The 17,531-nt window shown below is 34.0% G+C and overlaps 1 protein-coding gene across 2 annotated transcripts in view; it reads right to left on the reverse strand.

The window, feature by feature from the left end:
• The window catches only part of DYNC2H1 (dynein cytoplasmic 2 heavy chain 1), a 317,131-nt gene that overhangs the window by 133,253 nt on the left and 166,347 nt on the right, over positions 1–17,531 (reverse strand). For both annotated transcript variants that reach the window (XM_053670464.1, XM_053670463.1), the window contains exons 71-75: positions 14,742–14,807; positions 12,910–12,960; positions 11,417–11,494; positions 7,106–7,237; positions 6,256–6,328 (exon numbers count right to left, since the gene is read on the reverse strand). In XM_053670464.1, the coding sequence (XP_053526439.1) occupies positions 6,256–6,328; positions 7,106–7,237; positions 11,417–11,494; positions 12,910–12,960; positions 14,742–14,807 (400 nt within the window). The remainder of the gene's footprint in view (positions 1–6,255; positions 6,329–7,105; positions 7,238–11,416; positions 11,495–12,909; positions 12,961–14,741; positions 14,808–17,531) is intronic.

Raw genomic sequence — 17,531 nt, forward strand, 5'->3', positions numbered from 1 at the left:
AGTCAGAATATTTTCATCTGGTAACTATTTTAAAAAAGTACTCTAGCAGATTTTGCTAGTACATAAGGCTGGATTTGTATGTTAAAGTGGCATGCCCTAAAGTTTTGACGATTGTTCTACTAACTTTGATCTGCAAATCAAAACTGCTTTCATTAACATATTTTTAAGTAGCTAAATTTACAGATATAAAAAGGACTGCTAAAACTTAATAAAAATCTTTCTGTATGAATGACATGCAAGAAATTACATTTCAAAATCAAATCTCTAAAATTTGATTAAAAAGAAATAGTGCTTGTCATTCTCCAGCAGTTTGAAGTTTTAAAACTTCTTCATACAGTAAAAACTCCAATTTTACATAAAACTGTATTAATAAAATTACTTGACCAAATAAAGTCATCCAGCCATATACCAGTATCGTATATATCTTTTACTTAGAAATAGGTAGAGTATGGTTTTAGAAATATATTAAACTTTCAAAGCATTTGAATATGTGACTATCATGAGGTTTTTACTTAATGCTATTAAACCATAAATGTCATTTAACCTGAAAATTAAATAGTACCATAACAGAATTATTCCAAAGAGATAGTAGAGGTCCAAACTACAAAGTCAGCCCTGGCTGGTGTAGCTCAGTGGAATGAGCAGGGGCCTGTGAAGCAAACTACAAAGTCAGTGAAATAGGTCATGTGCAATGTGCAACAAAAAGAATACATTTAAAGACTAAGTGGTTGAAAAAATTAACTCTTTAAAAACTCTATGAAAATTGCCTTATTTAACTTAAACGTGCATCTACTTACATAAAAAGACAATAAATATATAGATATGCCAGAAGTACATCAGATAGTATTATTATGCAGGGAATTAAAACAGGTTGATACATTGGTACTGATTAGCCATCCATGAAAAAAAAAAAGAACTGAGCAAACAGTGCAAAGGTCCTAAGGCTGTTTTGCCCACGAATGCACAGGGGGCAAGAAAGAGGGTTACAGAAGGAGGTCAGAGAAATAAGTAGAGGCCAGACTTATGGGGTTTTTTAAACTTACGTAAGAAATATGATTTTATTCTAATTGTTTTGGGATGATTTTGAAGATTTCATGCAGAAAACAAGGATGATTTGGTTTAAGATTTAAAAGACTTCACGGCTTTTTAGAGAGTACAGATGGCGGAAGAAACAAAGTAGGGAGACAAATTAGGAAGGTAGTCGTTGATTCAACAAACATTTATGGTGCCTCTATATTCTTTCCAGAAGCTGTGTAAGGCACTGGGGCATAACTGTGAACAAAACAAAGTCCGTTCCCTCATGTGGCTTATGCTCTAGTTGGGGGACAATTAATAAACAAATTAGTAACAATGTGTCAGTGATAACTGTCACAGAGAAAATAAATAGGGTAAAGGAGGATATAGAGAGCTGAGGAAAGAGTATGTTATTTTTATATAGTGTGTTCAGGGAAATCTTCACTAAAAAATGACATTTGAACAGAGAAGTGAGGGAGATAACTGGGCATAGAATTCTCTTGGGAAAAGGAATAGCAAATGCTAAGATCTTGAGATTGCAGAAATATTACTGAGGCACTAAAAGAATAGGAAAAAGGTGATTGTGGTTAGAATAAGACTTAGCAAAAGCGAGAGCAGCAGGAGATTAGATCTGAGGGGAAACAAAAAACCAGGAAAGGTAAGACCCTGTAACACTGTAAGGACTCAGAAAGATGAGACCCCATCAGAAGAGTCTGAACAGAGTGATGTGATCTAACATATTACAAAAGGCATCCGGCTACTGTATTGAGAATAGCAAGCGGGGAAGAAAAGAGGCCTGAATGGCAATAATCTTGCTCATGTGATAGTGGCTCGAAGCAAGTGGGACATGGTAGTGAAGGTGTGAGAAGTAATGGGATTCTGAATTTATTCTGAAGATAAAGCCAAAGCTATGGCGTAACTGAAGTGAGAGACAATGGTCATTTGTATTAGGGTTACAGTAATGACAAAAAGTTAATGAATTCAGAGTAAATTTTAGAGTTGGAATTCAAAGGACTTGCTGGTAGATTGTACATCTGAAGTAAAGAAAGAGACTCTGAATCAGGTGACTCAGGTGGTTAGTCCGTCTTCCTGAAGCACTGCTCAGTGCTTCCTGAGCAATGTTGTGGGTTCAACCCTGGTCAGAGCATGTACAAGAAATAACCGAAGAATGCACAAAAAAGTGGAACAACAAATTAATGTTTCTCTCACTCTCTCCTTCTCCTTCTTTTCTCTCTCTAAAATTAATAAATAATTTTTAAAAATTAAAGTAAGGAAAGAGAGTAGGATTACTTTTAGCTTTTTGGTTTGAGCACCTGTGTCGATACTCATAGAAAATCACAAGTGCTGTACTAGTCATGTTAAATTTGTAATGGGACATTCATATGAAAACATCAAATGAGCATTCAGATATGTGAGTCTATAGAATTCTAGGATAATGCCTGGGCTAGAAATAACAGTGAAAAGAACCAGTGATTTTATTAAATAAAAGCCAAGGACTAGGTGAGGTCACCTAGAGAGAAAATATATAATAATGCAAGAAGGAAAAACAGCATAAGACTGCAGTGAAAGACTACTCGTACATTTAGAACACACGCAGAGAAGCAGCCAGTAAAGGAAAGTGAAAAGGAATCCTAAAACTGTGGATGTATGAAAGAAGAAATATAATACCCAAGACAAAATAAGAGTTGGGTAAATGGGTCACTGTATTCTCTGATTATGGACATGCTTTCAACACATTTTCCTGCAGAAGGAAATAAAGACTAGGATGATAGCTACAAAGGGAAATAGAGCCATGAAAGGCATTTTTAAGACAGGGGGTACTAAAATGTTTGTATGCTGACAGAAATCATCCAGTAAAGGATGTGAAGTTGACGGTGCAGAAGGGGATAATGGCAAGAAGAGGGAAAAAACAAACAAACAGCAAATGGGTTGGCCTCTAGCTGGAACATAGACATTCATTTATAGTAACAGAAGGGAAAGCAGAATGAGTATCAGTAACAAAGAAGGGCATAGGCAGATTTGCTGGTGAGAAATAATTTCTTTCTTATCACTTTTATTTTCTCAAAAATGCTAATAAAAGGCTACTTCAATCAGCTAACGTAAGTGGTAAACACTGGAATAGTTGATTTTCATATATATATAATATACCTACTCATATACAGTTATTACTCAACATATGTTTATATTTGGCAACATATTACATTATTGATTACAAGATAAGTATCTTATAAGCATTTTTAACATGAACACTAATATCTTTATTTAACTGCTTCATTCTTCATATTCGAATGTTAGATATTTTATAGCTCTTGAAGGAATCAGACTCTCTGAATACACTTTACAAATTACAGGTTTAACTATCGAACTACTTAAATATGAAAATTAGTTAAGACCGATTATATGTAAACTGATTATTACGAATATCTATTGTTTAGTACCAGCAGTTCTTCTCCCATTTCTGGTAACAGCCCCTGCCATGACTTCTTTTGGGGAACTTGCTATTCCAAATATTTCTGCTAGGATTAGTGGCAGAGGTACCTACCCCAGAATTTTTTATGATGAAGTTGGCAGGGAAAGTTCTCTTTAATCACAAGCTTTAAAATGTATCCTAGGCAATCAGCAGCCTTATCCCCCAGAATATATATAAACCCTGAGGCTAAAGTCAACAAAAAGGCAGGAATTCAATAAAAATCTAGAAGAAACAGAGAGATAAAACACAGAGAAAAGGGGACAAAAATCCAGCATTCCCACTTCCTTTCTCAATACTGCTTATGCTTTTTCCCTTTGATCAGTTAAGTGAGTTTGACATGGTATCTGTCACCTGCAACCAACAGTTAAATGGAAATACGTTCTGCTCAACCTAAGTAAAAATTATCTAGTGATAAACATTCTATCAGAAATGAAAGAAACAGGAACATTCGTTATCCCTGTTTAAGGGAAGAAAAACAGAGTAGGCAGATGCACTTCCATATATCTGTCACCAACCAACCGAGGGACCAGTCTAAAAGGAACCTCAAAATATGTGGTGTGTGCGTGTGTGTGTGTGTGTGTGTGTGTGTGTGTGCATATGCATATTCTGGTGGAGGGTGTAGCAGAAGACAGCCATCATGTGAAAAGTTAGATTGGTAGGTCTTATAGGTTGAATTGTGTTTCCCAGAGAAAGAAATGTTGAAGTCCTAAACCCAATACCTCCAATCGTGGAATGTGACCTTATGTGGAAATAGGGTCATTGCATATATAATTAGTTAACTTCAGATGAGGCTATGCTGGAGTAGAGTGGGTCCCTAATCTAATATGACTGGTGACCTTATAAGACGGCAGCCATGTGAAAATGGAGACATACAGGGGAAAATGTCATGTGATTACAAAGCCAGAGAGTTAAGCATCTGCAAGACAAGGAAGACCAATGATTGCCAGCAAACTACCAGAATCTAAATAGAAGCAAAGAAGAATTCTACACATTTCAGAAGGTGCATGGCTTTGGCAACAGCTAAATTTTGAACATCTTGTCTTCAGAACAATGAAATAATAAATTTCTGTTGCTTGAAGCCACCCAGTTTTGGGATTTAGAAAAGTTCTAGGAAATTCATATAGTACATTGGAGTAGGGATAGATTTGTGTATGGAATAACTAAGGTTTAATAAGACTTTTATATTAATATGCACCAAAAATATCTCTCTAAACCAGTAATAAATTTGACTCCTTCAGTATTTAATAAGAACAAAGGCTCTGGAGCTGCGTTTGAATTCTGTCATTTATTAGCTGTGCGGTCTTGTGACCTGATCTTGAAATGGATAGACCAAGAGCCCCTCCCTGGGTTGTGTGTGAGGATTAAAAGCTGATACGTGTAGAGCATTTGGACTAGTACCTGGCATACAGTAAGAACTCTTCAAGTTTTAGCTGTGATTACTATCATTATGCACAATCAAGTTTAAAGGAAAGAGTGTGTCCACTAGAGAAAAACTGACCATCTAAAGATAAGAGACAATTTCTTAAAATAATATCCTGATCTAACCAACTAGAACAGCGTTATAAACTAACAAAAAGAGATTATTCAATATTGCAAAGTTTTCCAATGATAATCTAGAAGGCCCAGTGTATCTTTTGAATTGCATAAAATTCTGTGCTAAACTTATGTATATAAGAAAATCTAATTTAGAGAAACATATATAAAATGATGTTAAGCTTGTTAATTGGAAAATATGTAAGTTACAATTAATAAAAAGTTTATAAAATTTCATAAACATATATATAGAAAAATTAAATAGAAATGAAGAATTTCTAGAAAAACTGTCAGCACACTATTTTAATTATGCCACTTTTCTTTTCCAAGATATTTCTAAAACCTCCTGCAGTTTAGAATAATAAAAATCCACTATTGTTTGATGACTCTATGCTTCAACTAAAATACTTTTCACAATATTTCCTTAACATAGTTTTTCCAATTATTCTTGTACAAATGGAAACATGGTATAGTTTATTATTTACAGATGATTAACCACTGTTAATCCTTCAGGTAAGCCTATATGAAAGAATTTAAAAATGTATTATTGCACAGTTTGTTTATAATCTTCAATACACACAAATGTTCACTTTTTGTTTTATACACAGCAAAAATAACTCATTTTGAAGGCTTCTTTTCTTAAGACTATGGTAGCTGTATAATTTGCTTTAATTTTCTAAATCAAACTTTCAATTTCCAGCTTTGAAATCCTCATCTTGGACAAATGTTTAAATGTCTAAAGTACTTTCAAAAGAAAATTATTTTTAAAACTTCAAACACCTTAACTAAACACAGGATGTCAATTAGTATCAAACTAAATACATTAAATAGGGTCATATTCAACCCTGCCAAGCGTGGCTCAGTTGGTTGGGCAACATCCCACCGAGCAAAAGACAGCCAGTTTGACTCCTGATCAGAGCACCTGCCAAGGTTACCAGTTCAGAACCCAGTAGAGTTATGTATGAGAAGTACCCAATCAATTTTTCTCTCCTCTTTTTCCCTCTTTGCCCTTCTCTCTCTAAAAATAAATAATTAAAAAAAATAGGCCCTGGCTGGTGTAGCTCAGTGGATTAAGCATGGGCTGGGAACTAAAAATAGGGTCATATCTGACGCAAAAATCATTTTTTAAACCAGGTGGAAATTGTAAAATAAATAAAAGAAAAAAGACCTGTACTCTTCTAAGCTAACATCAGAAACAAACAACATGCAGATTAGTTTTGGAAAAGTACTGCGCTTACCCAGAGTTTTACATGCAAAGAGAGCCATGGCGCTCTGCAGTCTGTCTGGTCTGAGAGCCTGCACCACAAGGACCTTAAAATAAAAGTTCAGGATGTTTTTAAATAATAAAGTTCTCACAACACTTTTTTACTAAGCAATAGTTAATGATAATTAAATAAATGTTTGCACTAAAATGTGTGAATACTTATCACTGTTACATAATATTTACTCTGCCTCAGAGTGTCACAACAAGCATGTACAAAGACACATCTTCATAGGCAAAATTTACTAAAATCCATTTATTTCCTCAAACCTATCACCAAAAGTAAACATCAACTAGTGCAGGGAGAGCCGCTCCTTCAGGATCTAATGGCCCGGGGCCAGATGCCAGGGGAAACAGGGTATGCAGGGGGGTATTTCTGATGACGACAGAACAGAGGCCCAGATGTCTTTCCTAACATTTTCAAATCACTATTTTTATGTTGAGTCAAGTATACATTTTTACAATTTCAAATACACTTTTTCTTTTTTTTTCTTTTTGTTTTTTAAACATACTTGGTAAAACAGAATTTACCAAGGAGATATACAGGGAACAGAACTACTTCCAGGACATGAAAGGGTTACTTCTAGAGTATCATCTCCTACCGAGCTTTGGAACTCTAAGCCTTTTTCCTCCCCAAAAGACTGAGTGGAACCCATCGGTAGGTTTCATCATTCTGTTTTGATGCAGAATGAAAAAAATTCCCATTCCTCATCATGAGATGTATTCCTTAGGGTTATATGACAACCAAAGGCAGAGAGCTTTCATGTAAATGGCTTCTGAATAACAAGAGTACCATTTAAATATTTTTACTCATTTAGATAACTTACCTGCTGAAATAAGGAAACTTTCTTTGCAAGAATAGATGGAAACTCTTGCTCACACATTGAATGATGATAATAAGTACGCCAGAGAGCTACATCTTCAAAGCAGAGGGTCTGGTAAAGACTGGGGAGAGCAATCTTAAAAATAAAAGCAACCATATATAGTGAGCTACAAGTCAACAGAAGTATATATGTGTAAATATGTATTGTGGTATATGCGTATGTGTATTAGTATGAAAGGAAATGGAAACCAATTATTGATAGGTATTTATTACTTGTTTTCTATTTTATCTTTGCTTATCAAATCATTTATAAGTCAGAAATAGTATGACAGACTTATTCAATCCATAATTAAAGAAAAAATTTCTCAGACAGTACTAAATCAAAAGTTGTAAGTTAACAAAACCTTTCTCTGGTAAAAACATTTGTACCTATCTATCCCCACCTTGTGGAGAAAAGAATGTTTTCTTTAAAAACAAGTGCAGGTTTTTTTAAACAAGTGCAAATGTTTTTAACTGTGATGTACTTGACACATACAAGTGCCAATTTTCAACATTGCCATATTGAGGATCATAGACTGTAAAAATATGTCAAATTTCATATCAATATGAAATCTTTAACAAGGCAAGTTTTTCTAAACCATAGTCATTTCTACCACTATTTGTTAACATTTTGCTTCCTTTGCCTCTTAATGTTCTAAATATCTACTCATAAATTTCTACTGAGCATTCGATATTCACCATAAACAATATCATCTCTCAGATTTTTTCTTAACCTATTCATTTCCTCTACCTCAAAGAACACTCTCCTTTTCAAACTTTTTTCAACAGTGATCTACAAGATCAGAAATGTAAGTGTGTACAGATGGAGAATTTTTTGAAAATGGTGAATTTGGGAAATCTATATATGAGTATATAGTATTAAAACTTCATGTAACATAGACATAAATCAAGTATTTAAGAATGCTTTATCCAAACATCTATATTCATTTCTAAATATTTTATTACATTGCCTAAATACCATTCAGTAACCTAACTAAATTATACAACAGGAAATTAACAACATGTATTTCGATTTAATTATTTTCAATAAATGATCTGAGCCTAGTATGACAGCACCCGATGCTTGTCTATTAATTTTAGTTGGCAATTATTGTATAAGGCCACAACACCATTAATTCATGTGTGCTACATAGACAATCATCATGTATGTGCTAGAAACGTGAGACTGGCTACAAGCAGTTACGGGGCTCTCTGGCTGCGTGTGAGACACTAGGTTAGACCACCAGGGTAGAGCGCTAGTATGGCACCAACCACACCACAAGGTAACTATTCGTTGTACCCTACTGTAAGTCTATTCAATGCAGAGTCTATTGATATTATTAAATGCCTGTATTTGTTATTCTACTAGCACTACACTGAATGGCAGTAGATACCAAATAAATGATTAATGAAGAAAACAATGATATAATGCAGAATCCACTTATTTTGTTCAACAAACATTAATGAAATTAAGGCAATAAAAATAGTGGCAAGAAGCTCAGATTTTGCAGCAAAAGGCCTCATTTCAAATCTTGAATCTACTTTCTAAATGACCATAAGCAAGTGACCATATCATTCTGCACCTTAGTTTCCTCATCTGTTAAATGAGGACAATTACAGTAGCTACCTCATAATCTTATTGAATATATTTAGTGAGATAATTCATCTTCAAATTCTGCATTATGCCTTGAACATAGTCACTAATAAATACTAGCTATTCTTTTTGTTTTTGCTATGTGCTACTATACTATTATAATATTGTAGTCGTGAAGAAAATCAGGGGAAGGTAAACAAGAATGAAAACATATGTATAGATTTTTTTATTCTCATCTGAGGACATTTTTCATTTCTTTTTAGAGAGAGAGGAAGGGGGAGAAACATCTATGTGAGAGAGAAACACTGATCAGTTGCCACCAGGGACTGTCCGTGCCTGAACAAGGACCCAGCCCACAACCTAGGTATTGCCCTGACCGGGAATCAAACCCATGACCTTTGGGTTACAGGACACACTCCAACCAACTGAGCTAGGGCAATATATATAGCTAGGGCAATATATATAGATTTTGAGGGAAGCTTTTATTCTCCACGAAGTCAACACTTGGGCCTGAGTAAAGAACACAGAACTGTTGGAATTTAGGCTCTGGAACTGCTTTTTCTTCCTCATGCTACCATCCTCACCAGCCAAATAACACCGAGGAGCAGGGAGGGCAAGAAAGAAAGAGATGGAAAGGGAAGGAGAGAGGAGGGTAAAGAAAACACTCTATCTGGAAAACCTAAATATTAAGGGCATGGAGCTGGTGTCAGAATACCTGATTCCAAATCATAGTTCCAACGCCTTCCCAGCTATTCGATCTTGGGTCAATTATTTAACCTCTACGGCTCAGTTACTGCCTTCCTAAAACAGGCATAACTATGACCTCACCATTAGGTTACTGTGATGGTGAAATAAGGTTATGCATCTAAATCACTTAACATGATGCTTAACATATAGTAGGTCCTCAACAATATGCATGAAATTTTAAAAAAACCTTAGATTCATTCCCTTAACAACTCACTACTGCTGACTCTCCTTTCTTACCTGTAGGCAGAGTTAGTAACACCTATCCTTAGACTTTTTGTGATAGTTAAATGAGATAATTCATTTGAAAATGTTTTTTAAACTGAAATGATAATACAACAGTAATGGATACCATAAAAGTTGTGAATGTAAAGCTGCCTTTCCTAAATGTTTTGCATTTCTTTACTTGCAGCCTTTACTTAAACTGTTATCTCTTTATCAAGTGTAACCGCTAAGCATATCAACTGTTCAAACAATAATTATCTGTACCATGTTGACTATTATTAATTTTGCTATTAGGAGGACATGAGCTAGTTCAGAAATCCTGCCCAATAATCCAGAAATCCCTTCAAATTCATTTTTTTCACTTTTTGCATTCTATTATAATTGTTTAAAAATTTTTCCTACACTGGGTGATATACACCTAGAAAGCAGGAACTAAGACTTTAATATACCTGTACTCTCCATCCTGAAAGAGCATGTTATTAATACTTGATAAATATTTTAACCCTGTGGAATATATGAACAACACAAAATTTACCTTATCCATGTATCATTAGTTTGTTTACTCATACTCTTAATGTATCCAACCAAAAAGTATTTAACAAAATTTAACCATACTAAATTTACCTAAATTTAACTCACTGAATAAACAAAAGAGTAAATGAGTCAGGTTTTGCACTAAATGTTAGGCAAATAAAGTTGAAGAAGGCCAAGATTCTAGGAGAAAGGGCCGACATGAAAAATCATTTTGTATCAGTGTGGAAGGTGCTATGATATAAGAATGTCCAAGATATATGCTGATAGAAAAGATAGAATGGAGTAATCAGGCAAAGCTATATAGGAGGTAATGCTTCAGGTAAATCCTAAAAAAACATGACATTTGACAGTAAAAATAGTCAAAGGGCATTCCAGGTAGTGAGAGTAAAGTAAACAGCAAATACAGAAACATTGAGGAAATGGACTAGAAGTAAAACTGAAGAGGCAGTTGAGGAATAGGTCATGAATCATATGTTATCCAAAAAAAACAGTGGACTTCATACTATGAGTGTTAAGAAACCATGAAAAGGTTCTAAATAGGGCACTAACCATACCTCAACTAAACTTTAAAACATAACAAACAGAATAAAATGGAGAGGTCTGAGTTTAGAAGCAGAGTCCTTGCTAAATCCAGTTGAATAACGACAGCTAAAACCAAGAGTGATTGCAAGCCTGGAGAAAGACTAAGGATGAGAGATATTTAAAAGATGAACAGAAGTAAAAGAGTTAAATTTGAGAAAATTTTTTTAAATACTTTAAAATTTTATTGTTGTTCAAGTACAGTTTTCTGCCTTTCCCCCCTACCCGTACCCCCTATGCTGAGAAATTATTTTCAACTTAAGTATTATACTGCATCTCATTTCCAATCCTGAATTACTGTATTTAAGGCTTCCACCAGCATATTAGAGGGCCTTTTATTTACTTGTCTTTATATTCTTAATGGGTACACAGCACAGAACATTGTGCAATACAAAGACTCATGATGATATGTTGAATAAAAATTGTAACTAATTAATAATAAAAGAACTAATCAGAATTATTTGATATCCTTTTACCCAGAGATGTGAAGTCATACTCACAGAAATATCAATACCAAATATGAATAATATCAAATAAAAACATAAACATAACTCAAATGCAAAAAAATTTTAAATCTCTCTCATACTGAAAAAGAAGTACCTTTAATGTGGCCACTGCCCAGCTTCTTTCCTGATCTATCCAAGATGGAAGTTGATCACGTATTCTTTGTTGAGAGTCCTTTAATAAGAGCCATTATTTTCCTTAGTATATTAGGTAAAATTCAATTAAAATTTCAACTACTGACTAACTAGTTTTATAGACAAAATGCTTTTAAAAAGCTCATTCTATGTATTATTTCTTTATTTTGTATATATTACTCAAGTCAGTCCTGAGAAAATGCTCCAACAAATGGCAGTTTTGCAGTTTACTTTATACATTAAAATCACCGGAGGAAGCATGAAAAGGGTTATGAAATCTATTGGTGGTAGATTAGAGAGGCAGGAGAAAGTGAAGGAGGGAAATCTCTGGGATTGGATAAAAAGTAAAATGGAGAGACACACACTCATTTTACATGGGTGTGCACCAGATGCCTACCAATGAACATTTACAGCACATAAAGAGGGGTTCTGTAGTCTCTTTCCTGCTCTGGTGGGAGACTGCACCCTGAGCGGTCTGGAAAAGAGTGGATTACTCTAACATTTCAAAGGTATGTAATCTTAGATGCAAAAAGACAAAAGGACAGGATCAATTCATGTAAAGATTGACTTTTGTCAAGGAAGATACTGGCCTAGGACATGACTACCCATCATGACTCTCTTTTAGTTTGGAAGTTTTAATTTCAGACCATCCCATGTGGTCACTTGGGGTCGCTGAACTGTAAGGCCAGCACACAGGCCTCCCTGAGCTGGTCATGTTCAGTTTATGGCTCCTTTTTGTCCACAGCTGCATTCACTGTCATTGTGCTTAATCTTCTGTGAAACTTTGGTAAAAACTCAAATATAAGAAACTGCCATAAAATTATATTATTTTTGTATATCTCACATTTCAGACATAAGCTAGGTTTTACATTACAGTTTAGTTGTGCTCCTTTGAAGAATAATATTATCCATTACATGTTCAAACAGAAAATTACTAGACAAAAAGCTAAGTTCGAATAGAGTTATCAAAAGTTTAAAAAGTAAGTTTTAAACTTCAATTATATAAAAATTTTTTCCAAGAAAGAAATCATGAACACGGACAACAGTATGGTGACTGAGGGGGAGGGGAGGTAAGTGGAGGTACAAGAGGATACAAAGCGGATAAATGATTAAAAAACATTAATAAAAAAAGAAAATTTTCTAGTAATAATAAAAGATTTTATTTTCTTAGAATTATAAAAATCTTCTTGGAATAAAACATACACACTGAAAAAGGAAACTATATTAATTTCTTAGTATTTAATATTTTTAAAATATGTCTTCATAAACAAAAACATATATTTAGGTCCATTTTACAGAAGTGCAATAGAGACAAGGACTTCTAATAGAGACAGTGTTCTAGTTAAAGTATAATTTCAACAATAATTTAAATCTTTTCTGAAGCAATTATATTAATGAAGTCTAAGCCAGAACTATTTTCCTTAAGAGTAGAATAATTTTATTATTTTTACTTACAGCTTTCCGCAACATGTCCCCAACAACCACACCAGTAAACGTATCCCATTCCTATTGAATAAAAATATATGGAAAACAAAAAATATAAAAATACTAACTAGTTAACAAGATAGTCTCAATAACCCTACGAGATGCCTCGCAGTGAAGCTAAGGACATGTAAAAAACCACCAACTACAACAGAAAAACACCTTTCACATCTTCTCATTTCTAGTACAACACTATGAGTTCATTTATCAACCTAAAACTTCAACATGAAATCTACTAAAAATAATTTTATTAAAACAAAAACTATACCACATATATATATATATATATATATATATATATATATGTCTCCATATCTAAAAAATGTACATCTCACATTCAATCAGCATTTGTCACCACCTATTACTTTGTCCTACTGTACACTATTTGTTACTAATAAATAAGCAATAAGGTACACCAAGAGTTTAAAAATTGCATATGTTGGAAAATACTTCTATTATCTTTTCTGAGAGAGAGAAGACTGGCATTCCTTTTTTTTTTTAGTTCTCAGAATCAAAGTTGGTCAACTGCTATGAAATCTAGTGCTCTAAGAGAATCTATTTCTTCACTCTGTATTCCCCTAATCAGATAATAATGGGCACTATATTATTTTTTACACATGGATCAGTAAATAAAGCAAAAACATACTAAAACTTGAGAGCAATATAGAAACACTGCCAAAATAACATACTCCCTGTCTCCACCCACCCTGACCACTCACTCTCCTCACTAACATTATGAAATCACTAATAAATATGAATGACTGTTATCCTATGAATCAAAGAAAAGTGTTGTCCTTTCTCAATATTTCCTGGAGTATTCATACTCCAGGAAGAAAAAAATAGGTAATATTAGATCTTATGAAGTGTGTAACATACTGATTATAATGAAAAACATTAACAGGAAATTAAGACATCAAAGTTACTAATTGACATAAAGGGAGGCAAGTTAATCAGTTCAGGAGAAATTGTACAAGTCAGCCAGAGTATGTGGAGGTAGAGAGAAACAAAGAGAAAACATAGGCATAGTCTGTACTGTTTCAACTATTTAAATGAAGGTACCCAGGACATCATTAAAATCTAGTCATTAAACATTAAAGGTCACTACTAAGTCCAAGTTGCACTGTCCATTCCCTCCCACCCTAATAATGGACTCTCACTTTATGATAATGCCATAATGAAAAATCACTAATAAGTATATATAATTTTTAATATTAGAAACGCACCAGAGATGGGTTAGTTAGCTGTGGCCTGAAGGAGGTTCTTTTCAAATTGGAGAGGGCATTATATGGCACCCCAGAAATGAAGTAATAGACAAAGAAGATAAATTATACATTAAAAGATTAACATAAACTTGCAGGAAGGAAACTTCAGAGAACTGTCCACCCTCTTGCTTCATCTGCTTATTCTGAGCAAGCCAGTGAATACAACAGAATAAACAATAGAAAAAATAATGTAGAATACCCATATTGTTTTATTCATTTATTTTTATATTTATCACTTTCACTGCTTAGATCAGGGCTATAAGAAAGATGACTCTTCTAGTGACTTGAGTAAGAGGACTTGAGTTCAGAAAACTCTAGACAGTGTGGATGTTACTTACCTTACTTTTTCTGCCTCACCTTCACTTCAGAATATTGGATCCACCCACAGGGAAGTAGAATTGGATATCAGCTTCTTACACTAAATTTCTAACTTAGTAAGTCGATATATAATTTTTACCTAAAGTAATTTCTAACCTAACCATGAATCTGAACATTACCAAACTTCTTTGTAACTCTAACATTTCCTCCTTTAGACTCACTTACATTTTCTTGAAAATGTTCAGGATGCATGCCTCGAACAAAGTGCAAAGCGAACATCAACTGATCGGCCTGAAAGGAATAACAGACGTTATCTTGCTTTTTCTAAATTTGTGGGTACCATATGATCTCACCTTTAACAGGAAGCTAAACAACAAAACAAACAAGCAAGCAGAATAAAAACAAAGACACTGAAATAGAGAACAAGGGGACAGCAACCAGAGGGGAGAGGGGAGGGAATTTAAGGGGAAAAAGGGGAGGGATTTGGAGGAACAAATAGGAAGGATGCAGGGATGAGAACTAAGGGGGTGGAAATGGGAGGGAGGTGGGGAGCAAGGGGCGGGAGAGGCTGGGATGTGAGAAATAGACAAAATAACTGTACTTGAAAAATAACTAAATAAAAATTTTTTAAAAATAAATAAATAAATTTGTAGTTTTGGAAAAGCACAGTCCTTAAATTTTGGTTCACAAAATGTGTATTCTGTCTTCAACTTATCTACCTGTATCAATGTAAGAAATGACTATTTTAGCCCTGGCTGGTGTAGCTCAGTGGATTGAGTACAGGCCTGCAAACCAGAGGATTGCGGTACGATTCCCAGTCAGGGCACATGCCTGGGTTGCAGGCTGGTTCCCTGCAGGCCAGTTCCCAGCAGGGGACACATGAAAGGCAACCGTACATTGATGTTTCTCTCCCTTTCTCCTTCCCCTCTAAAGATAAATAAATAAAATCTTAAAAAAAAAAAGAAATGACTATTTTAAATATTTACATAAAACAACACTTGTAAGTTGGGGGCAGGGAGGAGAGAGAAAATACTAGAATTTTTATAGAAAGTGCTAAGTAAGATTAATTATCGTTTAGATCTCATTAAAAATAAAGCAGATTAAACTAGCTGAAATCCAACCATGAGGTTTGAATCAGCCTTCATTAACCAGATCATTTTTAACCTTCTTACTCTTGCATTAGTAATCTTTAATTTGTCATTGTGTATGTTTCTATGCTCCTGAATAACCTATATAACTTCAAATCCAGATCATTTATTTCTAGATATTTATGCAAAGGGATTACAAATGTCCTCATAGATAAGCAATAATAATATTCAATGTAAGATTGTTTATAGTAGAGGAAAAACTGAAATAACCAAAAGTCTATCATGAAAATATTCAAATCAAAATACACAGCATAACCCACACTGTGAAAGGAGAGGGGATATGTTTATCAACACAGGTGGATATGTATCTTTTCCAAAAATTTTGAAAAAAGGTAACATTTTTATCAGTCATTTATTTTTGAAATTACAGGCTATTTTTGTTTTCTTCTCTTAGGTGCTTATTTTTAATCTTTCTAAAATAAGCTTACCTTATTTCTGTTTAAAAAAAGAAGCAAATGTTCACTAACCAAAAAAATAAAAATTAAAAAAACCCTCATCTACTGAAGAACCATTTTCCAAAGTTCTAATTTAAACACTTTATTTAGCTTTTTTGTACTGTAAATAATACTTTATTTACATCTAACACGTGTGTATGATTATAAATATAGGCAGAGATAAGTATAAGGATAGTTAAGATGTGGTACATACAAAAAAAGACCCTCCTGTAAATACCACCAGCAAACAATCCCCTTGCCTGCTGAAATCACTCCTCTGTAGGAGAGATGCAGTGTCTTCAATAATACAATACAAAATGATTTTGTAAAAGTATACGTTGTGCATATTTCTATATAGACACAGCAACTACTCAGTACATATCTAGCTAAGCAAGTAAATAAAAAAACAAACATGCTCACTAGTGAGTCAGTGAGTACAAAAATATATTCAAAATGTAAAATTAGGAAGCAGATGGTCATCCATCAGGAGGGCAAAAAAAAACATACAACAAACTTTGATCTGCATAAAATAGCTACCATGTGACTTAAAATACAAAAAAAAAAAACCAAGGGCATGTCATTTGGGAAGATGTACAGTGTTCTTAGGCATTAGAATGTCATAATTCAGGTGTGGGGTTGAACAGTGACTAGCTGAATGAGTCACTAAGATGCTTATTTTATAAATTAATGAATATGTAGAATGATTATAATTACAGCCTCCACCTAAGGTAAAGAAATAATGATTAAGATAAATAAGACAATAAATATATTACTTGGAAGGCTTTATCCTTAATAATATAATTAACTCTTTATTATAGATATATATAGATAAACACAAATTCACACACAGTACAACTACATGGATTTAAATTTGAACTGAGAAAGAATAACGTAGTCTCCAGTGTTAATGGAGAGAAGGCAAGGTCCTCACACTCTGTGGTTCTCAGATTACCCACTACAGTCCGAGAGCTAACTGTTAATGATTACTGAGGCCATATTCCAAAATGTTGGCAAAAATAGGCACAATAACATATAGCTAATACATTGGGTGATGGTGGTTATCCGTCTCCTTGTTTTTTGGTCACTCTAGTAAATATTTAAAAACAGTAAAACTGTGAGAATTAATGAGTATGAGGGAATCTTAAAGTCAACTTTTCGGTGAGATCAAGTTCACATTTCCACACATAATGGTTTGTTTCAGCCACATCCTCTTAGCAAGAAGTCTTCAGCATTGAGTCTAATGGGCTTGAATTCCAGTTCCACCATTCATCTGAGTAACCCAGAGAGAGGTTACTAGCTCTAAATCTTGGCTCCCTCCTTTATACAAGAGGATTGTTGTAGGGATTAAATCACAAGGCACTTAAATAGTGCCTGAAATATTTTGTCTTAAAAGGTGACAGATAATGTATATGCTTTAAACTGATACGCTATAT

This window comes from Artibeus jamaicensis, unplaced genomic scaffold (assembly GCF_021234435.1).
Source record: "Artibeus jamaicensis isolate MK-2021 breed Jamaican fruit bat unplaced genomic scaffold, CSHL_Jam_final contig_585, whole genome shotgun sequence".
Lineage (NCBI taxonomy): Eukaryota > Metazoa > Chordata > Mammalia > Chiroptera > Phyllostomidae > Artibeus > Artibeus jamaicensis.